This window comes from Emydura macquarii, unplaced genomic scaffold (assembly GCF_026122565.2).
Source record: "Emydura macquarii macquarii isolate MOO-44397 ecotype Brisbane River unplaced genomic scaffold, CSIRO-AGI_Emac_v2 contig_1253, whole genome shotgun sequence".
Classification (NCBI taxonomy): Eukaryota; Metazoa; Chordata; order Testudines; family Chelidae; genus Emydura; species Emydura macquarii.
Genome location: NW_027131390.1, coordinates 23009726 through 23036840, shown reverse-complemented (window position 1 = coordinate 23036840; position 27115 = coordinate 23009726). Strand labels below are relative to the sequence as shown.

At 39.6% G+C, this 27115-nt stretch overlaps 1 protein-coding gene across 1 annotated transcript in view; it reads right to left on the bottom strand.

The window, feature by feature from the left end:
- The window catches only part of EDA (ectodysplasin A), a 169423-nt gene that overhangs the window by 65968 nt on the left and 76340 nt on the right, over positions 1 to 27115 (bottom strand). The window contains exon 2 of the mRNA XM_067548328.1: positions 8473 to 8578. Within this exon, the coding sequence (XP_067404429.1) occupies positions 8473 to 8578 (106 nt within the window). The remainder of the gene's footprint in view (positions 1 to 8472; positions 8579 to 27115) is intronic.

Here is a 27115-nt window from a genome sequence, read left to right as displayed (position 1 = left end):
AAGCATATAACACATTGTAGTTATTACCAGAAACAGATAAATAATACATACATTTAATAATAGACTGGATGGAACGTGATAGCATCAGTTAAGGTACTGTTTTCCAGACTTTTGAGTATCTTTGCTTCTTATTGCATGTGTGGATCTACTTGAATGTTTATAAATTAATTAATCACTAATGTTAATGAGCCCTTAAGAGAATACATCTCTTTCCTTTTGGGTTTCTGTAGTTTATCATCTTTCATCTTTAAGAGATTCTTTAGAGATCAAACATTTCAAATTCGGTTTATTTAAATGAGAACTAATTTAACATTTTTATGGTTTCTTTGTATTGTACTACCTTCCCTTTATTAAACTAATGCAGAAGCCTCTGTTACAGATAATGTGACACTCTTCCATTGTGATTCATTGATCACACCTCTCTCCAACAAACAAAACAAACAAACAAACCTTTGCACAAGCCTAAAATGAATCTTGGAAATTAGACAGGGAAAAGACCTATTTTATTTGTTAGAAACAATATGTTCATTGCTACACATGTCAAATATAAAGACAGACCCTACCCTGAAGGATGTATAGCCTAAAAATTGTGTCACTATAAAAATTGATCTATTAGAATCTGGACATAGATGCCCTCTGTAGCCTTGGGCAAACCTTCAACTTTTCTGCCTCGTTTCCCCATTTGTAAAACGAGCAAAATATTTACCTACAAATCAATTATATGAAATTATTAAACGTTTGTAAAGCACTCATCAGTGATAAATATTATCTAGTTCATCCCAATGAAAGATTGTTTCCAAAGTTTGTTCTTCATTACTTTGACCAATCCAGTTTTATGTAAATCAAAACATGGGGCTTCCATTTGCATCAAGAAATTTCATTTCCCTCAAATGGCAACAGGAAAAAGACAACACATGAACCTAGCAAACACCTACATGCAATTCATCTTACAGGTACTAGTCTTCTCTGTTGTGCTGTGCTCATGATCCACAGCAAAACCCAGGGTACTCAAGCTAAATCAGGACACTTTTATATAATTAAGAACATGTACTCCTGACACAATTTTTCTCTTTAAAAAGAACCTTGAATTCCTATAATTCATATTCATTAGCTTCTCCCATGCCATTAACTAAGCAATCATGTATACAACACAGTATCAAAGGGCAACTTAATTACAACTTGTGGCTCTGGCTCTTGTATGAAAGAGCTTGGCTATCACCTGTTGCACTATCACCCAAAAGAAATCCGTAATAATCTATCTGTTTTACATAGAAACATGCAGCTCAAGGAAAAACTCATTTCTAGAATGCTTATACTTTCATCTTATAGCAAACTACAATGAACTTTATGGATGATTGCTAGTTGATTAAGGGGTTGTGAAAAAATTAAAGGTTTCATTTAGGAACAGAGAAGAGAAGGATAGTAATCTAGACCATCCACTGCCTTTCAACAGCTATTTTTTACAATAAAATTATCTTCTCTACATATGCTACTATCAAACTAGCCTAATTAAAGCCTAATTAAATATTTGATCTGTCTGCATTTCTAAAATTTTAAAAATTCTTGTATACTGTAGAAGCTTTGTAACTCATGCAAGCATATTGCAAAGCTACTAGAATAGATTTCAATGATTTAGTATGAAATTAATTGGAACTTGATCATTCATTCACCTTAGCATCATAATGTCAGGTTCTGTCATTCTTGTTTTTAATATTACATGCCACATTCAGCTGGAATCACCCGAGTCTGTTCCAAATAAAACATATTTGTCAGCATTTTGGGGAGAGAAAATACTGGGGCTTTAAGTTATTTCTTGGAATATGGCCACAATGAAACAACTTCCACTGTGAAATTGCAATCCTTAGGGAAGGGGGCAACCTATGAGGTCTGGAGGCTAAAAGAGGAAAACCAACACTAGATGGGCAGAACAAAATTGCAGGCAGTTTGGCCAGTTTAGCAAGCATCAAATCATGTAAGGCACATAATTTTAATGCTTTTATCTTTCCTTGAAGATGGAACCAAATGGAGGGATCAGTTTTCTGCATACTTTCAAAGAGCATCAATGCAAGTTACACACTTATTAAGGAGAAAAAATAGCACCTGTTGGCATTGCTAGGGTTGATGCATAGGTTTGTCCTTTTGGTTAACAGATGAAATTTTACTAGTACAAAGTGAAATTATTGATAGTTTAATAATAAATTAGTTGGGGAAGCTCATTAAATGATACTTTAATTTCGCCCTTACTCCAATTTATTTTCAGTTTTAAACTGTTCAGAGTTAGAACAGAAACATCAGCAGTAGCAGTTTTATATAAAAAGGAGAGAGAGATTTAATGGCTTTGATTTAGAGTCCAGGAGAATAATCTCTACATTCCAGTCTTTTTTATGACTCTTAAACCTCTCTTCTGATCCCTCATCTCTGCTGATTCTGGGATCTCCTCTCTCTCATTCAGTTGATTCTTTTCATCTCTTCTTTCTTCACTGTCTTGTATCCCTAAACCTTGCTCATCTCCCATTCATTTCCCTAAACTCTCAAGATCTTCTGGAGAAAGTCCAGGAAATCTAAATACTTTCTCCACTATAAAGTTTGCTTCTACTTTAAGTAGGCTATCTTTCTTGTAAAACATTCTCTCCTTTACTTCCTAAGCCTATAACCCCCATTAACTTCTCAGACTTTTACTTAAAACCTTTTCTACCAGCTCCACTTCTTTTCCCTTTCATACAGAAGCTTGCTAATTTTTTCCCAACGAGAAAGCTGACACCATGCTGCAAGAACTCTTCACAGCCGGCAGCCCTTAGGTCTCAGTTTTGGTAGATATGGATCATAAATACCTAGCTAGATTAAAACAAAACTTGAAATGTGAATTATTTACACTGGAAATAGGGGGGAGGTGAAGTTACAGTTTTGAGTTTCCCAGCATTAGTTGCTTATATTTTAAAAAGCCTTGAGATGTCTTGCCATGATAAGGTGCTATACAAGTTAAGTAAGTTATACTGCTGCTTTACCTAAGAATTTTGGCATTTCATTTAAAAGAGCTAAAAAAGGTTAAGTTATATGACCACAAGCATGAAGTTTAATTCTGGCAATGTTCAATTTATAATTTTTAAGAATTGTTTTAATGTCTGAAATGTACTTAAGAGAGTATCTGAAATTGAAGAACAGAATGAAATTGCTATGTTCAGAAGAACTGACCTTCTGGGGTGTATAATATATCTATGGGAGAAGACTCAAAGTATTGGTGTCAAAAGGGAATGATATTCAACAGATGTGTATTACATGTTCCCTATTTCCCCTCTATGCATTGCTTTTGAACCCCATCACTATTATCCAAGCACCTAAGAAATAGAAGTAAATTTATCTTCACAACACTGCATTTTGTAGACTGAATAGAGGTACACAGTGTCATGGTTAAAGGGTTAGCTGCACCTCTGTCATCTTCCTGGTCTGAGTGCTCCCTCTCAGGCGTCAGTCTGGCTTTGTGCCTTTACCTCTCCTGGGTAAAATAAAAAAACATCACACGGTTCTCCCAAATTTATATCAGGATCTTTTCCTCAGTTTCAGTAACCTATACACTGTGCATACCAAGCAGGTGCAACTGGGCTTAGCACCTGCAGTTCTTCTCTTTAGGAGTCTTTGACCAGTGATGAAGATAGTGATCAGAAGCCTTCTTAAAACTAAAGTAATGTTCAATGTTAACAGTAGGCACAAAGCATTTAGAGAAAAAGAATTTTAAAATAATCTACATGGGTCTCTCTTACCCAGAGGCTTACTATCCCATGATGATAACCTAGGCAAGGCCTAGCTTCTTCAGACACCTGGTATCTGTATCAGTTGGGTTTTTCTAAACAGCTTGTAAACAACTACCACTTGGAGGGTGGGAGTGGAGGAGAGAGCGTTGCTTTTTTTCCAAGTCAGAGTTTCTCCATTCTTCTGCAGGGCTTTGCCGTCCTTAAAAGCAGTTTAGTAGGCTCAACACGCTCAAGTGTTTACCATGGGGTGGCTTATCTTGATCCATTATTTCCTTCCTGCATGTTTCCTTAAAGTCTGCTATTAACCCAAACCAATGTAAACATCCCAATAGCTGGGTCAACACTGCTTTTTTTAAACCACCCTATTAATTGTAATTAGGACACTGATGCAGAATGTTTAGATTCTTGGGAAATTCTAGAACATATGTTTTTACTTTCAAGTTTTGTTTGAATAGTTCCAACCGAGATTATTATCTCTTTATGCTAGACAGCTAGAAATTTTTTAAAAATGTTTAATATAAAATATTGCAGAACTGCAACATGCAGCACCATACATAGGGCCAATTCAGGAAAGCATCTCTATCCAGAAAGCACTTAAGCACCTTCCTGAATCAGGGTCATATGTAATAGGATGTACAGCAATGAAAGTAAAGCACTAGAATAAATTCTATGCAAAAATTAGACAGAAGGTTAGGATTAGCCACAGAAAATTTACCACTTTCTATGTTTTTGGTCATGGAAAAGTGGAGATTTTTTCATTAGTTAGATTCATGCTATCTACTGAGGTAAAAATGACTTATTCTTGGACATTGACTAAAGCCTCAATCCTCAAGTGAGCCACCATTCTGCTAGGTGAATTAGGGAAGAGAGGTGGGGAAAGTTGGCAGTATAGGCCATTTCCACAATCCCACCATTCTGGAAGTTACTGGGGCTAGACTGTAGCAATTGCCAAGCTATAGTTAGGTTATTACTACTAATACTCATTTATACAACAGTATGTTTTGCATAGCATTTGAAAGAGAATATAAAAAACACAACCCCTGCTCTGAAAAGTTTACAATCTAAATTAGATCAACTCAAAACGTGAAGATCAACAAATTTAAGGGGTAGGGACTGATGCACAGAAAGTAAGATATTATTCCAGGGTTAGGGAGAAGTTTGAACAACGTTTCTTCTAACTACTCATCTCTATGTACCCAAGTTAGCAAATCCTGCTAAACTTTCACATATCTACGCAGAAACACAACACAAACTACATTATACCATGTGAAAGATCCTCACCTGATTGACTGTGGGTGAGTATGAGACAGCTGCCCAGATTTTCCAAGAACGCATCAGTTCAAACATGGTTGTGCAACATGGGAGGTATACAGGGGATTATATTTTTGCATGGATGTACTGAACTATATTACCTGTAGTCATGTCAGATGAATGTGACAGATCTTGTTTACATTCAACTATTTCTACTATAGGGCAAACAGATCTGTCAAAAGACGAGATTAAAAAAAAACCAAAGGCTCTCTATCCCTGTGGTTTGAGACCCAAATCTTGATTTTTTTTTTTTTACACCTGGCTGGTGAGCTGATAAAGACTTAAATTTCTGATGCTGTTTTTGATTCTCTTGGCATAGGCTTTTAAAAAATGATTAATTACCCATACTTTACCTGTGGTTATTTGAGATGTCTTGGGCACATATATATTCCACTTCAGGTGTGTGTGCGCCCAGTGCACTTGAGCCAGAGACTTTTGGTCAGCAGTACCTGTCGGGGCAGCATATGCACCCTGAATGTCCTCATGCATCCAACTGAGGGCATAAAAGGCAGGACTATCCTAACCACCTCTAAGTTTCTTCACCCCCAGAATCTTGGTAATTTTAGACTGAAGTAGCAGGGACAGAGAATGGGTCATGGGTTAGTCATGACGCTGTATCTGCCGAACTGAGAGCTGCTCAAAGGTACATTTTGGTGATCAACTGGCCCTTGATCACGATGGACTTAAACTCCTCTCTGAGCTTGCTGGGCAATTTGTCTGTAAATTCTGTAAGGGAATCCCCATTAGCATAGTCATATTTGGAAAGAATCATGTGGAAATTTGCAATTCTCATTTATAAGGTTACCATAGAGCTGCTTTTTCTGCCTACTGGGTTTTCCCTGCCTTGACCTCTCATTTGCAGCCATCACTACCAATGATCCTGGCACCAGGTGATAGAAGAATTGTTCAAAACTCTGTGCTGGAACTTGGTAGCTTTGGTCAGCCTTTTTAGATGTGGGTTATATGGAGGCTGGGTCCTGCCATAATATTCTAATGAGATTTAATAGGTCTTCATTGATAGGAAGCCATTTGACCAGGCACTGCAGTACACAAGATGTCTAGTAGCCTGTGAGGGTTCTCCTAGACAACTTCTACAGGAAGCTTCAGTGCAGAGACTTCTCTCCTCATGAGCCCCTGAAATGACTTGTAGTCTTTTAGGCATAGATTGTATAGGGTCAGGACCAATAGCTTCATCTGGAGAAGAGGATGATATAAGGGCTGGAATCTGTTGAGATTAATCTTTAAGTTCCTCTTCTGCCTGTGCCTCAGAGATAGGAGGCTGAGGTGATGGTGGTCTGATGGAAGTGACCTTTTCAGCAAATGGAGGCTCAGGAGATCAAGGTCTTGATTGCACTGTTGAAGTGGATCTAGTAGCATGTGGAATACCACCAATGTGCCCAGTAAGGCCAACACAGGGGTCCCCAAGAGTTAATATCCCTAAAGAGGGATCTATTACTAGTATAAGATTCCACTCTGGAATCATGACCACTTGTCAAGGAAGGCAAAAGTCTGTAACCCAATGATGCCACGGGACAGGCTTCCCTGCTGCTCCCTGATTCTGAAAATGAGAAGGAATATTCTTCAGGCAGGGCAGGCACAGTGCTAGTGGGTGTGGATCATGGTCTAAGCTAGGATGTCTTCACCAGCACTGGAGCTAAACTCTGTAGGTAGTGGGTATTGGCACTCCTGACTGATGAAAACTCAGCAGAGAGGAGTGGAGAGTCCAGGACGGATGAAATCATGAGATCTCTAGCCACTATATATGCATGTGATGTAGACAGTACCGATATGGTTGGTAATGGTAAGGACCATATTGAATGCAAGGTGGAAAGCAATTGTTGGTACTGAGTCCCTTGGTGCTGAGAGAGAGTAATCAGATACCTAGTCGGTATCAAAATCACTGGTACTGTGGTTATCTGTACTGGAAAAAATTGAACCACTGCAGTAGAAGATAGTGGTACCAGGTCCTTCAATGATGTCTGCTCAGGGTCAGATTCAAGTAAGTTTTCATTTGGTACTGATGCCTCACATTTATGGGCTGAATGGTTGGTCAAGAAGTCTGTCCTGGATTTTGAGCTTTCCCCTTGAGACGTAAGATGACTTAAGGGCTTTAGATGATGGCTCTAGAGACTATGACTGATGCCTCTTCTCTGTAGTTGACTTCTGGGGATTTCTCCCTCTTTCACAGGATGATGTCTTCAGAATTGGAGAGGGTACTGAAGGTACCAAGGCTTATGAAGCACTCCTCAGTGAAATATAATCTGGGTGCTCAGATCCAAGGTTGGGTGTGTGGAGTTTTCCATGAAGTATATTCTCAGTCTGCTCTTCTAGGTTTCTTTGTTCTTCTACAGAATGATCTACATACAGTGCATCTCTTTGAAATGGGGCCTTCTCCTAAACAAAAATCACACTGTGTGCCCATTGTTTACAGGTATGACTGCCTGACAGGACAGACAAATTTTAAAACCAAGGGATTTTCTCACTGACATCCTAAACAGAGACAAAACAACAACTGAACTTGTATACCAACCCAGAAAAAAGGGAGAGAATTCTTTCAAAAATGAGAGAGAAAAAAGGAAACTATCAAAAAACCTATCACTATCTAACTACTAACTAATTACTACATAAACAAAGCTAACTATATACAAGCATTCTGATAAGTGATTGAACAACAGTGAGTTGTGAGGCATCAAGCTGTGAGCTGAGAAGGAACTGACAAGGAGTTGGGATGGCTCCAACTCTTTCTGACCTTGGTTGGAAGCAGGAGGACACTCAGGACCTATGTGCTGTCCCAATGGGTATTTCTGACCAAAAAGTATCTGATTCAAGTGCACTGAGTGCACACATACCTGAAGTAGAATATATATGTCCACAAACACTCAAAGAGCACTAAGTATTTAGAGGGTAAATAGTGTGGAGCTTGGACACATCTACTCTACAACCACACGGAGGGTCCCAGTTACAACACATTTCCATTCTGTAGTGCAGCACTGTTCACAGCTGTTTAGCCTGCACAACCTATTGAACATGGATTTTAAGAAAGCAGGGAGCACAGGCAGTATATGAACAAATCATATCAGTAAGCAAGTCAAAGGTCTCAATGTTAGACAAGAAGATGCCCCTTACTGAGTCAATGATGATTATAAAAATCATTATAGTTGGGGCAAATAACGATTGGCTAGGATATTAATGTTAATATCATTTACTAGACTGGTGTAGTGTTGGAATAGGTATTTATGGAATTAATGATCTGGATGCCAAGCAAGTTCAGGGAGGCACTACATGAGAGATAGGAACTCTCTTGTTAATTTACACAATCCAATATATAGTCACTACCTGAAAAAACTGTTTGCCCCTCATTTGCCTGTGAAAATGAGAAATGCAATTGTAAGGAATAAAGATAGAAACTCACCATCAGGTACTTCACTACTTTTACTCCTTTTGTTTCGGCGGACATGCCTACTTTCTTCTTCAAGATGCAACTTTTCTTCAGGGAGGAAGAAATTCAGCAAGGCCAGCTGGAACAGCAAGAACAACAAGTTGAGGTTTCTTTAGCAACAAATTATCACAGTCAAACTGACTGAACTCCACATCTTCAGCAGAAATCTGAGTCTTGATATCAACAACTTCTCAATTCTATGAAGAACAGCATAAAATGTTAACCCACTATCTATGAATTTCTGATGTACCCATAACCAGTGTAATGAGATGCTACAATATTTCAGTTTTTTTGGTCCGTCACATGTCAGACTTATACAATACATACATTTCCTACGTAAAGAGTACTCCTGTATGCCTGTGATGAGAGAACAGGGTACTGAGAATGAGGAGTCATGATTTTAATGCCAGTTCTGTCAAATGACTTAGCATTAGGCTGACCAAAGTCACTTTATTTCCCTATTTGTAAATGATGGATAACATTTCTCTATCTTGCAAAAGTGAGATTAATTAGACCATGTTTGCACAGTGCTTTTAAATTTTAAATGCTGCAGTATATAAATTTATTACATGGGGAATGGTAGTGACCCGATATTTAGGATACCTAGTGCTTTCCATTGTAAAACTTCTTTTATTTTAAGAGCTCTAATGTTTACATAGTTTGCAGCAGTACTTTGAATTTTGTCAACAGGACAGTTCTGGAGTTAAAGAGGTGCCTTTTGCTCTCCCCTGAAAATCCATTCAGACTGGACTGAGCTATAACATGCTGAAAATCACCATTTTCTGTCTGTGTTTTGCCCAGTAGCACTTGCTATAGGTTGACAGCTAAAATCGCATAATATATTATAAGAATTGTGCATACCATGTCCCCGCATCTCATCTCAACACATTACACACAACTGAGCTCCCAACAGGACACAAAATGATGCTTCATCTTCTCCTCCATGGTACTATCCTCCATCAAAATACCCATTGGCCTATGGGAAGGTGCAATGTGCTGCGAATCAGGAGACTATGATTCTTACATTCACCTCTCCTATTAACTGGGGTTAGTAATTCTGTGCCTTTTACATCCCTTATTACTAAGGGAGACCTTATATCTTACTGAGAGGTAACAAGTGTAGGCCACTTAGCCACACTACCTTTTGGAAAGAGTCTGCCAAATGTAAGTATTTTTCTATGCTATCTGTAAAATGAGGAAACTCAGGCATAGCTACCTTAACAGAGGGTACCATGACAACATGTGAAAAAGTTGGTTTAAGTGACATTCCAGAATCACATAGGAAGTTGTTTGTGACAAAGACACACTGATAGAATCTAGTTCTCCTGAGTGGCATTTATTTACTGTAACCACTAGACCATGCTTAATCTTCTTGCAGTCCAGGCCTCTTTCACTACACGCCTTCCAACTTCTGCAACAAATGTGGTAGGAGTCCTATAGACAATAGTCTCATTCAGTATACAACTTGCAATTCTTTGCTAACCACCATCCATCTTATTCACTGAATGAAGCAAAATGCAGAATGTTGAAAAATAGTATATGATCATGCAATTCAAGACTATATCATAATATATAACAATCAACATATACATTGATTTACAAGCCAGAGAATAAAAATGTAAACTCCTCAAACAGGGATTAATACTGACAATATATGTATTATTGGCACACTACACACAATGGCATCAAATGTACATGTTGCTAAGTGAAAATTGATCTGTACTTGTTCTACAGCCTAAAATGTGAAAATTCAATATTTGCAATGAAAATGAGAAAATTTAGAATAAAAAGCAATGTGTCTCAACTCTAAGGCAAATACAGACTCCCTATTCATAGCATGATGTCTGACCTTTACGTCATTAGAAAGTTCAAGAGAATGCCATGTCAGATGTCAAGACACAAATCCATCACCACAAAAGGGGTTTTGAAATCCTTAAAGAATTTCTTTTCCATTACTTGGACCTCATTTTCACAAATAAACCTAAGTTCCCTTTTACATTAGAATATTTCAAGCCACCTGCAATGTTAAAAAACCCCTAACAAGTAAAAAAAAAGTTTGCCATGTTAATTCTTTACATCACAGAACTTTCTGATTTTCCATAATAAGGTTAGGTGCTTATAAGCACATGGAGACTTTTTGGGGATCCTAGCTGGAAATAATTAACAAATTAAAGATGACTGATGCAGTCATTTCTAAATACTCTCTAAAGAACTTGTTATTCACTTGCTAATTTATTAAGCTTCTTCATTTGCCCTTGACTTATTCATTGTTAGGGCTGCAGATTTATCATAGAGTTAAAAAAAAAATCATCAAGCAATCATGGTAAAAGTAGTAAAAGTCATGGGGTTGGTGATTGCTCTGTGATTTTTGATAAAAAATTCCTGGACAAATGGGGGGGCAATGACTACCTGCAGCAATACCCTCCATCCCAGCACTGCAACCCTAATTTGCTCCCGTGAAGCCCTGAGAGAGGAGGGGCTAGACAGCAAGCTTGGGCAATGGTTGCTCTTGTGTCCTGTAGGACTGGGCCCAGCTCTCCGCTCCAGATACTGCAACCTGGCATATGGGGTCACAATGCCATTTGCTCAGGTTTATCTCTGCTGCCCTTCCATCATAACATGGGGGCAGAAAAGGGTGGTGGAGCCAAATTTGAGTGAGTGGTGCTGTGACCCTGTGCGCAATGCATACAGCATGGAACCAGGCCCAGCCTTGCAGACATAGGAGCTGTTGCTGCAGGGTGAATGCTGGATGGACTTCCTCTCCATCTCTTCTCGCCACCTGGGGCCTCCCCTTTGCATCGGGCTGGCAACCCTCCTAGAGCCTTCCTGCAGGAAGTCACAGACAAACAGAGAAATCATGCATCTGTGATAAGCCTGCAACTTTGTCAAGAAATGTCTCTCTCTCTCTACTGAAAGTCTCACTGGACACTTGCATTCAGACATCTTCATGGGCCTTTAAATCCAATAGAACATGAATAACACCTGGAGGAGGAAGATCTTTATAATCTGATTCAGACTAGCCCAGAGATAAAGTTTTATGTAGTAACCAACAATTCATATAAAATACTTTTCACATTCAAAATGTAATAATTAGTAGTTACTAAATAATTATTTTTCACAATGCAAAGTTATCCTCCTCATTCTAATATAAGTAGTGTCCCTTGCATTCAGAATCTCCATCTCAGTCATTCTAGGTATTCCAAGAAAAGGTGGCATGTCCATAGCTTGGTACCATTTCCTCCAAGCATCTCCTCTCCTTGTAAAATATTGATCTTCAAGAAATACAGATGATTTAGGAACCAAACATTTAAAATAATCCTTTGATTTGTCATTTATTCCAATCCTCTCATTCACACAGTAGACAGAAGCAGTCTTTATATTTTATGTAGGTATAAAACAAATACATTTTATCTGTAACCTGGGAAGAGTATTGAGAAATAACTACAAAGGACTCAAACACAACACTGAAGTGTACCAAATCTGTTACTGACCTGCACAGGAAAAGATACTGGGTTAATTTAGATAGAAGGAAGAATAAATTCCCTCCAGGAATTATTAGATGAAATTCTATGGCCTGTGTTATTCAGGACGTCAGACAAAATTATCATAATGGTCCCTTCTCTCTTTAATATGTATGAATCTGAGAGAACTCTAGTAGATTAACATAGGATCTACAGAGTGACTTCCATCTGAGACCAGCTCAGCACTACTCCTTCTGACTGAGGCCTGGTCTACACTGGCGACGGAGGTCGACATAACGCCGATCTCCGAAACCCCGTGACTACAGAGGCACTGCAGTTCCGTCGACTTAAATCGCGGCAAAACTGACTTAATAAAACCACCTCCGCAAGTCGCATAGTGCCTAATTCGAACTTATTGATTCAGTTTAGCATCAGCGTAGACAGAACTGAACTTAAGTAGACGTTATTGGCCTCCAGGAGGTATCCCACAATGCCCCGATGTGACTGCTCTGGACATTCGTGCTCAGCTGTAAAGTGGTCACACTACCTCGAAATGTCCCCTCCCCTCATGCCCCGAGCAAATTTGAATTTTCATTTCCTGTGCAGCCAGCATGGAGAGAGCTTTGTCGCTGTACTCCTCATGGCTACTGCAAAGCCCAAACGTGCTCCAGCATGGAGTCGACCAGAGATCTTAGATCTCATCGGTCTGTGGGTGAGGAGTCCGTTCTGGCTCAGCTCAGAGCCACCAAAAGGAATTTAGACATTTACAGGAAGATATCCCAGGGCATGCTGGAGAAAGGACACAAAAGGGAAGCACAGCAGTACAGCGTGAAGATCAAGGAGCTGTGTCACTCATATCAGAAAGCCAGGGAAGCTAACAGACATTCTGGCTCCTCGCCCAAAACATGCCGCTTCTATGATGAGGTGCATACAATTCTCGGTGGCGATCCCACCACGGTGCTGCCCCACAGCATTGATACCTCTGCTAGATCACAGTCCATGGACAATGATGAGGACTCCAGGGACGAGGAGGAGGAGGAGGAGGCTGAGGAGAGCAGGGTGCAGGAGAGCGGGGTGTCTCTTCTCCCAGAAAGTCAGGACCTATTCCTGACCCCAGAGCAGTCCAACAGCACACAGGACAGCACTAGTGATCCCGAGGAAGACACATCAGATGAGTTTTCTTTCTTCTTGGCAATTCTGTCCTTTTACATTGGAGGGGTGGGGGGCAGGAAGAGGATTTCAGGCGTTTAGATGACTGTACTGGGGGGTTACCCATAGAACAGATTATTTATGTGATGAGATATGCTCCAATAATCATCAGTTGATATCTCATGGAAACTTTCATGAGATAATCTGTTATCCTTTGCAAAAGTTTTCTGGGGAGGGCTGCCTTGTTCCTTCCTCCACGGTAGGATACTTTGCTGCGCCACACTGAAATCGAGGGAGCCTGCATCGTGGCGGAACACAGCTGGTACCCCGCTGCATGCAGCAAATCTTCCCTTTTCTCGTGCGTGACCCTCAGGAGACTGATATTGCTCATGGTCACCTAGGGAAGATGGCGCATGTTAAAAATACCTGAGCTATACTGTAGATGCCCTGTACCTTTGTATTCCCCATTGTAGTGTCCTACCAAGTCACTTTGATTATTTTTATTTGGTTTAAGCAGAGACTACATCTCCCCACCCGCTCGGCGCTGTCCGCAGATCCCCTTGCTTACCATCTCTGTAAGGGCACAACAAGCCGACCTTTCTGGGATGTTAGGAATGGAATGAGGGTCTGTGTTTGCCCTGTGCACTGCATGGGGAGTACTGTCTACATTGTTGCAGCTGTATCATTTTCTTCAATCTGCTAACAATGGCTACCTTGTGAATTTCTTTTCATTCTGTAGACACCTTGGCCTTGGCCCAACCCTCAAGAAATGCTGCAGAAAGACTATCGCAGATTAGAAAGAGGAAAAAAAAAACAAGAGATGACATGTTTGACGAGCTCATGAACGCCTCAGTGGCCGCAGAGACAGAGCTCAGAGCATGGCAGCTGACCTTGTCCCAGAATATGGACATGGACAGGGAGAGTCGCAGAGAAATGCAGGAGAGCATGATTGCAGTACCACGCAGGAAATGCTGCGAATCATGCAGAACCAGGCAGACATGCTCCGGTGGCTTGTGGAGCTTCAGGAGGAGCGGAGGCAGGACAGAGACCTGCTGCAGCTCCTTCATAATGCTCCTCCACCTAGGGTTTTGCTGCCTGCCTCTCCTCCGCCCCCAAGAGATCTTGGAGGAGAATGGCCGGCTGCAGTACGTGCTTGCCTTCACCTCGGTGGAGGCGAGCAGAAAGCAGCGGTGGACCCACTGACAGCTGTCCTGCAAGCAACTACACTACCCCTTGAGACTGTGAATGAACACTTCCCTCTTTCCCCCATGACTTGAATGTCATAAGTAAAAATTTGCATCATTTCAACACGTTCTTTAATAAGTCATATCTTGTTCTGGAGGGATTTGGAGGGTACAGATATCGATTGGGTGGGGGGTGTTTAGCAAAGGCAAACAACATACAGGAACAGAAATCAGTCCCGTATCTCATTGCAGAACCTGGTTTTCAAAGCTTCCCTAATGCAAAGTGTTCCACGGTTAGCTCTCAGCGTACTACTGGCAGCCAGTCTTTCTGCCTCCACAGCCCAACCCTGGGGGAACCTCTCCCTCTTCGCTTCACACACATTATGAAGAACACAGCACGCAGATATCACCAAAGGGAGGTTCTTTTCACTCATGTCCAGCCTAGTGAGGAGACTCCTCCATCTGCCCTTTAAATGCACAAAGGCACATTCAACAACCATCTGCAAGTGCTTAACCTGTTATTAAAACACTCCTTGTCGCTGTCAAGGTGTCCAGTGTATGGCTTCATTAGCCAAGGGAGGAAGGGGTAAGCAGGATTCCCCAGGATCATTATTGGCATTTCCACACCCGATGTGAATTTTTTGATCTGGGAAGAAAGTGCCCACCTGTATATTAGAAAATAGCCCCGAATTATGAAATATGTGCGCGTCATGCACCTTCCCAGACCACCCCAAATAGATGTCGGTGAAACGATCCCGGTGATCTGCAAGCCCCTGCAGGACAATGGAAAAGTACCCCTTGCGGTTTATGTACTCGGTTGCTAGGTGGGCAGGCGCTAAGATAGAGATGTGCGTCCCATCAATGACCCCCCACAGGTTGGGAACCCCATTGTGGCAAACCCGTCCACTATGTCCTGCACATTTCCCAAAGTCACTGTCCTTCATAGCAGAAGTCTATTGATGGCCCTGCACACTTGAATCACGGTGGTGTCCACTACAGATTTACTGACTCCGAATTGATTCCCAACTGAGCGGTAATAGTCGGGGGTTGCAGCTTCCTGAGAGCGATGGCAACTCTCTTTTCCACCATCAGAGCTTGTCCCAAGTGAGTATTCACATGCTTCAGGGACGGGTCCAGCCAGAAGCAAAGTTCGAGGAAAGTTGCCTTTCGCATACGAAAGTTTTGCAGCCACTGGCCATTATCCCACAGCTGCATAATGATGCGGTCCCACCACTCTGCGCTTGTTTCCTGGGACCAGAACTGGCACTCCACAGACTGCAGATGATATGTTACAGCCTGCAGCAATCAGGAATTGTTCTGCTCGATGGCTTGTAGCAGGGCAGCTTCGGTGGCATCACTGTTGCCTGTGTTTCGGCTTCGAAAATACTCGATGATAAGCTGCGATGTATTTGTGATGCTCACAATAATAGTGCAGAGTTGCGCTGACTCCATGTCTCTACAGCAATGCCAAGCGCGCGGGGAAAAGAAATGGCATGAAAATAGGTTTCCTGTTTGTTTGGGGGAAGAAGGAAAGGGGAAGGAGTGCTGCATCACGGGACAATGAAACTCGTCCAAACAGCCACCGTTGCTAGTTGCACTGTGGGATAGCAACCCACCGTGCACTGCTTTGAATGGCGAAACAACTGTGGTGAGTGTGGACACACAAGACCTGCGCAAACAGCATGGTGGGTACACACTGCAGCAACTTTTAAAAATCGGCAGGTGAAAGTCGACTTTAAGTAAGTCGACTTCACTCGCAGTGTAGACATACCCTCACTCTTCGGGCAGATGATTCACAACTGAGATTAGCTCAGCACTGCTCCTACCAGCTCATCCACAGTAAGTGAAATCCACCTAAGATCACCTCAGCACAGGCCACCCATACTGAGAGCAAGTCTGACTACAGGAGGGGTAAGAACTCCACTAAATTGGTTAAGTCTGTGCAAGTGCCTGGCTATCAACTGAAAGATAACAGAGCAAACACAGGAAAAATTAAACTCTGATATCTATGCTTCCATCCAAAATCTTCAAGATTAATTAAGTAAGGTTTATATCTTTATAACATGAACTCCCACATATATTTTCACAGCTGACAAGTTAAGAATATCTTACAGAAGCTATATTGAAGCTCATATTGAAGTGGTTCTCTAACGGCTGTTTGATAAGATAGTAAAAAGACCTATTTGGCACCCATGACTGTCTTTCTAACAGCCAAGATTATGATTTATTGTGCATGGGCTATAAACTCATTACACAGGTGTTGAAGCCAGTGTAAGATTTCAAAAAGAATGAGATACTTCACTACTTAGGAATGTGTGATTCCCCTAGGGAGGTCACTCCACCCCAGATTGTACTTATTATCCCCCCACCTGCCTCAAAGTGTATTATCTAAATTAGCATATATGGGGAAAAAAACATTGCTCTCTAATAGAAGATAAAGCACTAGGACAGGGGAAGGAATCAGAAAACCCTGGATTAGAGCAAAGGACACTGCGATCCAAGGTACAATTTAAATGATTTTTATCAATTTTTACCTGTTCACAAAAAAAGGCTCAAATCTAGTCTTCACAATTCCTGATATTTTATTTTGCTTCTACAAATGTTAAATGGCTCTTTATTGCAGTGACATGTTATAGAAGGAAGCAAAATTAGCATCCCTGAAAAAAGCGGTATGAAGTTGGGTGTAGAGGGTTTTGTTTTCCTTTTAACAAAATAAGACCCATAATTCTTATAATAAAATTATTTCTAAAGAAACTTATCTCAAAATGAATGACACGTAAAAGTGGCAACTTTTCCATCTAATGCAAGACTACTCAAAATGAGATAAGGAAGAAAAATTGGGAGCTCATTTATCCTCATAATACAACAAAGCTATTTAATGAAATTAAAAAGCAACACATTTAAGACTGATAAAAGAAAACAAGGTTTTCTTTTTTTAAACAGCATGACTAACCTGTTTAACTGTTAAGGTATCAGAGGCCAAGAGTTTAATAGGATTCAAAAAATGATTAGATATTTACAGTATGTGGATATTAGAACATCCACAGTTATGATTGCAGGGGGGAGCAATTTAAATCACAAGTGATTACATTCACTTGATTTTAAAAAAATAATCTAAATCAGGTTGAGAATTTGTAAAACTAATTTGAAAGTTTGTGCCATTGTAATTTAAGATTAAAATTATTATGAACTAAATTACAAAACTGCTATAGGAAAAAACCAAGGTACTGAAAATTAAACCCCTCATTCTGCAAACAAACATATAATTTTACTCACAAGAATAATTCCATTGACTTCAACTGCACTCCTGTCCTTAAAATTAAGCCTGTGCATAAATAATTGTTTGTAGCATGGGGCTAAAACTGTACTTTTATTAAAAACATTCCTCTTAGTGGCATAAAATATTTGTTATTTTAAAACAAAATTGCTTCAGTGTTAATGAAAGTTTAGACTTTCTGTATATTATCAAAGTTATCATGATCATTTTTTTTTTAAATACACAGTCCAAAATATTCAAAAATAGGAGCCTAACAGGCTTCAATTCCGTGAACACTTTGGGTAAAATCCCGGCCTGATGAAGTCAATGACAAAATTCCTATTGACATTAATATGGTCAAGATTTCATCCTCACTGCATATGTGCTTAACTTCAAGCAGTTGAATAGTCTCAATGAAATCACTCCAGTTGTAACCCCAACTCTTGGATAACTGCCAAATCTTCATATACATCAGTACTGCCATGTTCCAAGGATCACTTTTTATCTCAGGTTGGACAGCTGAAATATTGCCAAACTCAAGTGATTTTAAACATAATGTGTTTTGGGTCCTGTTTATTTATAGTCTTTTTTTAGCCTCCTGGAGGTTCATGTTTTCAGTCCTCCCCCTCCCCCCCCAAAATGCACAGACACTAGAAACCTAGCTTTTTTTCTCCCCTCTTAAATAAAAGTAATAGTCTCTCCTAATCACATGCCTTTAGGCATAGATGAAAATGAATCTTTGGTGATCCCCTTGGTACAGATCTAATTCAAAAGCTGCTTCAAATAAATAATAAAAAAAAAAAAAAAACAAAAACAAATCTAGTTTGCAGTAGCAGATACCATTCAGAAATAAGGAAACTGCCGGTTTTCTAACCAAAGCTTTAAACAATGATCTAATGTCAATAATTTCTGGCCTTTCCTTATCACATGCTGCAGTATTAAGTCATAGGGCAAAAAAAATCACAAACAAAATCACTAAACTTTTCCCTGCCAATATAGACATTCCCTCAGAACAAAACTAAACCAGAAATGCAGATTAATTTATTAAAAGGAGCAATTAAAGACACCTACAGTTGTTAGGTTGCCAGATCAAATTATTCCTCTAAATACCGAACTTTTTAGCAAAGTTGATCTTTAAAGGAAAAAGAGCTCTGCCTTTGCCACAACACTGAAATTGGGAGCAGCTTGTTTCATTACAGACTGTTACAAGCAGTACAGCACATAACTTTATCCTTAGTAGGAATGCACAAGTCAAGGAGTCAAATAAAAAATTGCACACAAACCATAAAGAACTACTACAACCCCTGCTTTAGAATTTTTTGTTTGGACTTCCTCTTGTCTGCTTTCCACTCAGGTCAATGAAGTCTTGAAGATTAATGCAAATCTCTCATTTGTTTATACACATTTAGATTATTTTGGATATAGTGTTCTATATACAAAAGTATAAAATAAGACTGAGATTTTCAAAGCAGCCTACGGTGTCAAACTCACATTGACTTTCAATGGGCTTTCAACACGTAGCTCCCTTAAGCTCCTTTGAAAATCCTAGTTTAACTATTTTATGTATTTGCCTTACGCTCAATTTGTTACATTCCCAAAAAAAGGTTTATATAGGCATGTTACACTATTTGCATACAGTATCTACCAGTCTTCAGTAATCACTGGAATTTCTCATGATATTTAAGAATAGTTAAGAGAGTTTCCTATTTTTCCAAGGCAGCATGCCTTTCTGCCCACACACCTATGTGCTACTTGGTTCAGGTATTTAAAACAATTAGCAAACAAAACCTATGTTCAGTTGTAGTTACTGTTGCAGCAGGATTCCATCTACCCCAAATCCTAAAGGAATGGAATAATGTGGAAAGACGTGCATTCCTCTGCACCTTCATATTTCCTATAACACCATAGATTATCACTCCACAAGGCTTTTACTTCCACCACCAACAGATGCTAAAAAGTAGTACATACCCCTAACTCCATCAAACCTTAACACATCCTATGCTTTTATATTGATTAAAACAACAGATATAAAATTTGATTGTCACATGTTTCATGCATTTGGAAAGTTATTCTTTCTTGATACTGCTGAGGTCACTATTAAGGTTTTGCACTAGAAAACAAATTTGAAGAAGCTGGGGAGTATATATTGGTTTTGGTATTTACTGGAGATAAAAGTGAAAGTCTTATGGAGTGATTACGTGGATTATTAACAGGGATCCTAGTTTTCAGTGATAAAAAAATCCAAAATTCTCTGATAAAATAAGCATAAAAATCCATGTTTTTCCGTGATTAAAATGAAACGCTGGACTTTAGTTTGCCTAGCCACAATATATATAGATATCAGTTGAACACAGTGTTTTACTGATATACAGTAGAACCCCATTTATCTGAGCCACCATTAGCTGGCTCTCTGTAGTAACCAAATCACCAGTTGCCAAAGGCTGACAATGGCAGGGCTCGGGCTGTCAGTTCTGGGCAGCTGGGGCTCAGACGTTCAGGCTGCCCCCCCTGCCCATCTTAAATAAGGAATAGAAAGCTCTTTGCCAGTTCTCCTGGTTATCCAGATTTTCGATGATCCGATCTGGCCCTGGGCCCAATTAGACAGGATAAATGGGGTTTCACTGTAAGTTAAAGAGCATTCAAAAATCAACCACAAGTGCGTTTAGTTGAATGCATTGAATAAATGACACTGGTACTTACAGCAAAATTTAATTAAGATATGTTTTTATTTTTTCACAAAATGTAAAAACTAAAGATTCTCTGTAAAAATGCAAATTCCATATTTTTCCATGGCAAACCGATTTCTAGGATCCCTAGTTATTAATAGTGATGTAGGCAACTATTTTACTATTACTGTAGCTATTTTACTCTTTTACTTATCACTATTTTAGGGAAATTCAGTTTTCCAACCAGCTATAATCAAATCAGCCTGTTCATATCAGTAGAAACAGGACTTAAATTCTCATACAGTGTTTCTCTGAGTTCTGGGGCTTGGGGCTTCAGCCCCATGGGGCGGGCCAGGGCTCCAGCCCCGCAGGTTTGAAAATATTTACTGGAATTCTACTCTGGACAACTCCGATTGAATTTAAGCCCTGAGTAGGAAGATGATCTAGGAATGTTTCTGTAGGAATCTTTACTTCGTAAATTATAAAGTTATCCTCTGTTCACATATATTTAGCTGACTTTGTTACCTAATCTGGATAGTTAGGGTATATACACACTGACCCGATCTATCCAGATCGATTGAGCAGCAGTGAAGACCTACTCAATCGATCCAGAAGTCAATTCAATTAAACCACCTCCTCAAAAGACGTAGCACTGCATTGACAGGAACACATTTCCCGTCAGCGCAGCGCAGCGCAGTGGAGATGGCATGTTAAAGGGAAGTTAGGAAGTTGACAGGCATTACACAAGCTACTCTGCGTAGCTTGCGTAACTCCCGTCGACTGCCGCTGAATTTCCCGGTAATCGTGTATTAAGCCTTAGAATTCCCCATAAACACAGCATCTCATAGCTTAGCCTTAAGACTACTTTAAGGACTGGCTCAGGAAATGTTACTCTCACTCTCCACTGGTCATGATGGTTTAATAGATGTCCATGGTAATTTTGCCTTTTCATTCCTTGTATAGAGCCATTTGTTTGGTTAAGGATATAAGAAGTAGACTCAACACAAAAATATATCTAAATTTTCTTCCTAGTCCTGCTCTCAGTATACTTTTACATACTATCTTAATGCACAGCTGAGCTAATAACTGACATCTTGCATATCCCATTTGCTTAGCATAAACTGAGTGTCTAACACAGATATAAGGTATGAACTGCTCTGTGTTGGATTACCAGGAGCTGCAATTGGAATCCTAATGCATTTAGATAACACTACCTTTTCTTATTTGTACTATCGCAGCTCAATGAGACCACATCTTCTAAGTTTCAGTTATATTACAAACTCACCTGAAGTTGAAATGCTAGGGTGAAGTTAGGATTATTGGTACATCTCTTCAGTCTGTATTTTTAAAAAAAAAATATGTGAAAGGACAGTCCCCCCGTCCCACACCGAACTCGTGTTTGAATACTTAAAAACCCCCAAATGCCTACACACAGCACTATCAGAAGCTCAGTACTCACAAGAAGTCCTATAAGAAAACACCTAAGTGCACATGAAATTAAGGAAAAGGTTCAGAACAGAAATATCATTTCCATTTCAGGCTTCCATTTCAGATAGAAAAATAGTTTAGACTGTGGCTTCAGACCACTGCTGGCATGTGCTTGGGAGGTGAAGCTGACTGCCCTTAACGACAGCACCTAGAAATATTGTGGCTGAGATAGACAATGCATCGGAGAACATTAGGAGACCACATACAGCAGCAGAAGCTACTACATCATTTAACAGGATGCAGTATATGCTCCTTCCTCATGCTGGCTGCTGGGAAGAAGGCCGTAACCCCATTTTCATCCTGCCTGCTCAGGGGTGTCTAGCACTGTTATGCTAGACTTCTTTTGCCCTTGAGAACTGTGTTGGAACTTAAAGACCAAGATTGTGTGCTGGGCTCCTATGCAGCAAGACAATGGAAAGAAGAAGCTAAATAATCAAGGCCATGATACCTTAGTTAGTTTAAAAAAAAAAAATTCCAAGACAGTCTCACAGAAATGATTCACAGCGTATTTTTCATGGAAAGAATTAGTAGCCCTTTATTTGACATTTGTTTAAATATTTAATTTGAAAGTTCTAACTCTAATTTAGACTTCAGGACAGCTCACTATTTACTCTGATTTATAAGAAATGTTACAGGATACGAAGAAGACATTAGGAAAATTTAGCTTAAGATCATTCACAGATGCAAGGAAACAATTATACTTGCATCTGTACTTTAAGCTCACCACAAAAAATATTTAAATATTGCACTGACACATGGTAGGGTTATTTTGCACAAACATATTTGCAAACATTTAGCTCAGTTGCATACATATGGATGACAGCTGTAACTAGTGAAATAACATGTTATTTCAGAATCTGAAGTGCCAAGTAAAAATCCTTCATAGCAAGATGATACTGTCTCAAGGATTTTTCCTATCTCTATCTTGAATCTTTCATATAATTAAGATTTTGTTTACCTGGACAGTATATCCATGTTTTGCAGGTATGTTCCAGAAATCTAGGGAAAGCTTGGTTTATTAAATAAGGAACCAAATATCCATTTTTTTAACACAGGCATTGTACTCTAGTTTCAAATACAGGAGACCATATTGTTGGGATTTCAAATTCATTTGTTCATACTTATAAAACATTAACCTATAAATCCGCACAATAAGGCTCAAATAAGGCTGGACTTTAAGATAGCCAACCACGTCTGTCTTGAAAAATCTATAGTATCAGGTTTTTCACAACATGTAGTGATGAGCTACATCCACATATTTGAGATTATAATCTAATATCACAGTGTGCATCATCCTAAATGGAAGCAGAAGCAGCTGGAAGAAAGGTCAATATTTCCAGATTAAATTAAGAATTTATTGAAAGATATTTCTGAATGCTGAAATATATAAACACAGGTTTAATGACCCAATTTATTCTATTTTTTGAGGGAAAGTTGCTGCATTACTCTTCTACTTCATAAATCACTACATCATTATACCAACACTATCACTGTTGGAACTGCCACTCTCTTTGCCAAGCAAACTGTGGTTTTGTGTGTTCACCAGTGTTCAATTCTTATTCTTATTCAGTGCATCAGTATGATCCCATCTGGCTGGCACAATCCCAGTTCTCACCATGAATTTAATTGGCTTCAGAAACACAACACAACCTTGTCTATGCATGGAAGTAAGGAGTAAGAGGGGCTGTTCACACTTAAAATTTCAGACTGGCATCAGCTTTGTCCTTATGTATCCGCGCCTTAGTTATAAGATAGACTAATGTGAGTCCTGTCATAGCAACCAGGTTCAAGTGCTTCAAGTCTACAGCAGTAACACATGACCGGAATCCACCTTGACAGAGAGGAAAACAGAATACATGCTGCTATAGTAACCCACTCTAATTGCCTCTAGCAAAGAACTAGTGCTAGACTCTGGTATCCTTGCACTGGATTAGGAAGCAAGTGCAAATCCTGTTCTGCCAACTTGAGTGCTTTGACGTTCTGTTTTGGCCTGGTGGAAAACAATGCTGTTATCTGAGCTATACTGATGCCTAGGCATATATTTCTTATTTCTAGATGTTGTTAGATTACTCTATTATTGGGGTCACTCCACTGGTAGTAGGAGGCAGAGTAGGAGCATACTTGCCGCCAGAGCCCTTCTGGCATCTGCTAACAGAGCTACACTGATATCACAGACTGGGGACCAACAGGCTAGACAGCAGTTCTGGAGAAAAGGACCTGGGGGTAACAGTGGATAAGAAGCTGGATATGAGTCAGCAGTGTGCCCTGATTGCGAAGAAGGCTAATAGCATATTGGGCTGCATTAGTAGGGAGTATGCCAGCAGATCGAGGGAAGTGATTATTTCCCTCTATTCGGCATTGGTGAGGCCGCATTTGGAGTATTGTGTCCAGTTTTGGGTCCCCCACTACAAAAAGGATGTGGACAAGTTGAAGAGAGTCCAGTGGAGGGCAACAAAAATGATTAGGGGCTGGAGCACGTGACTTATGAGGAGAGGCTGAGGGAACTAGGCTTGTTTAGTCTGCAGAAGAGAAGAGTGAGGGGGGATTTGATAGCAGCCTTTAACTACTTAAAAGGGGGTTCCAGGGAGGATGGAATTAGGCTTTTCTCAACGGTAGTAGATAACAGAACAAGAAACAATGGTCTCAAGTTGCAGTGGGGGAGGTCTAGTTTGGATATTAGGAAAAATTTTTCACTAGGAGGGTGGTGAAGCATTGGAATGGGTTACCTAGGGAGGTGGTGGAATCTCCATCTTTAGAGGTTTTTAAGCTGTGGCTTGACAAAACCCAGCTGGGATGATTTAGCTGAGATTAGTCCTGCTTTGAGCAGTGGGTTGGATTAGATGACCTCCTGAGGTCCCTTCCAATTTAAATCTTCTATGATCACTGGGGACAAAAACTCAAGTGCCTACAGCCCAAGCCATGCCTATAGACACCCTGGTACAGAGCAACACCACAAAACCTGGAAACCTGGAATTTTGAAGGACCGCAGTTTTCCACTACCAGTAAGGTAGGGGCACAGCGAAGAGTGATTTGGGCTTGATGATTACACTCCTGTAGATTAATCTCTAGTTTAATGTAGAAGTAGAATACTCCAAGTCAAGTGACTAGCCCAACCAGATACATCACAAAACACCCAATCAAGGACTTTGCAGTGAGGCATGAATAGATTGGGACTGACTCTCAGTGTTCATCAGGTTGAGTTAGGAAACCTGAGAAACTAGAGAAAGATCTGGAAACACCAATTTTGAAAGGAACAAGAATACAACATACTGATGAGGGACGACCTGCCCCACACAAAACAAAACACCTTTTTTTAGCTTTTTTGTAACTGAAAGCATCTGAAGCAAATTAATTTGCCTCTTGAGGAAACTGAGAATATTATGGCAATGAGAATATGGCAGTGTAGAAACTCCTAAAGAAAAAAAAAGTTATGTACTTTACTCAGAGGGGATCAGACTGTTGACACCCAAACTAGATGGAAGTGTGAAGGAGGTATTAATTAATGCAATAGGCTAATGCTGAATTTATCAATCTATATCACCTGTTTGCACTGGAAGGGAAAAGTAGAAAAACAAATGTTAGCTAAGCTAGAATAAATCAGACCTAACTTTACTATGAAAGATAACTCATTTGATTTTTCAATGGGAGCAATAGTAGAGTGCTCCTGCCCCAGGTTTTTCTTTTGCAGGTGCAATGGAACTGCACTAAACTGGAGAGCACTTTCCAGGCAACATATTAGTTGAATGGTGGCAGCACCAAGATCACTGTAAGGCAAGGAGCCATACAATTAATTCTTTCCATTGTCTTTGGAAGCAAAGTCAAATTTACAAAAATTTAAAAAGCTCCTGCAGTTAAACTATTGTTCCAGCAAAGAGCTTAAGTATATACTCAACTTTAAGCATAAGTAGTCCCATTAAATTAAAAGATCAGGGACTCACAAACTTGAGTGTCAGGAAGGCACCTAGTAACAGAGGATCCACTAACGTGACCAGCTAGAGCTCCTCAGACAAAAATGTGCTCTATAGACTATAGTTATATTTATTTATATTAATCTGAAAGAGTTAAAAAGTACCAATCCCATGCTCTTAGCATATATTGCAATTTCATGTGGCTCCCATGATCAGAAACCACAAAGAGATAAACAAAAGAAAATACCTTCTATCAACTACAACCTTAACTGTTTCCCCCCATCTTCTGTTTCACCAATTTTAGATGTTGCCTGTAACAACACTAGATAAAATTCAAATGTAAGTGTGATTATTAAGTTGACTATGTCCTCCTAAATAGGTTAAGAAAAACTAAGAACATGTTGATCAGTGAATTAAGATCACTTCCCTTCTCAATTCAATTTAATTTACTTTACTTTATACCTGTGATGCAATAATCCCTAATATTTCCCAATTGTCTACAGACACTCCTGGAAAAACAAAAAACAAACAAAAAAACAACAACCCCAAAACATGAGAATTTCTAATTCAAGCAGTAGGCAGGGAGGGGGGGAAAAAAAAGTCTATTCCCTGACCCTTTACCCCTGGCCAAACACATGAGCGCGCTCACACTCTCTTCCTGGGCCCTTTTTAGGTATTATGTAGACGGGGGGAAAAAAGGATAAATGTGGATATTTCATATTTTATTTATTTATTTATTTATTTATTTGCAGGTCACTTTAAATATACCACTGATACCTTACAATGGTAACTCTGCCAGTCACTAAATCTATACACTTCAGACCCTTATGTGCATATTTAGGCATCTAAACACAAGCAGACAAATTTTCAGAAGTTCTGAGCACCAACAAATCCCACTGAAGATTAGAGACCAAATGAGTAAGGTTGTGTGGTGTAGACATTTGGGTTCGCCTGATGGATCCTCTTTCTGTCATGTGGTATTGCCAACACAAAGCACTGTAAAATTATAAGCCAGGCCCCTCCCCCCAAAATAATGAGATTTTTTTAAAAACTAAAGTTCTTTTTATTAATCTTCTGATTTCTGAGCCTTTGGGTGCACTCAGGTCACAATTTTGGTCTTTTCTCTGCAATCAGGAGAACTAGACAATTACCTTATTTAAAAGTGAAAGCTAAGATTCTTGTGAATTCATATATCTCCAGGAATATGGCTTTAGGAAGAACACCAAATATTGTGAACTTTTCATCAAACCATGAGTTGACAACACTGATCATGACATATTTCATTTAGAATATGCAATGCTAAAATACAGGAAGGTATTTTGTCAATGGCTTTGACTTTTTCATTATATTGCCAATTCTGAGGGTAGTGGCTTGCGTTTCAGACCAGATCTGGTCAAAAGAACCCATTCTGGCATTGCTCCTAGGCACCTGAAAATAGAGCCAAAAGTGAATCTTCCATTCTTAGGCCTAAATCCTGCAGTATGATGTGCACCACATATTGCAT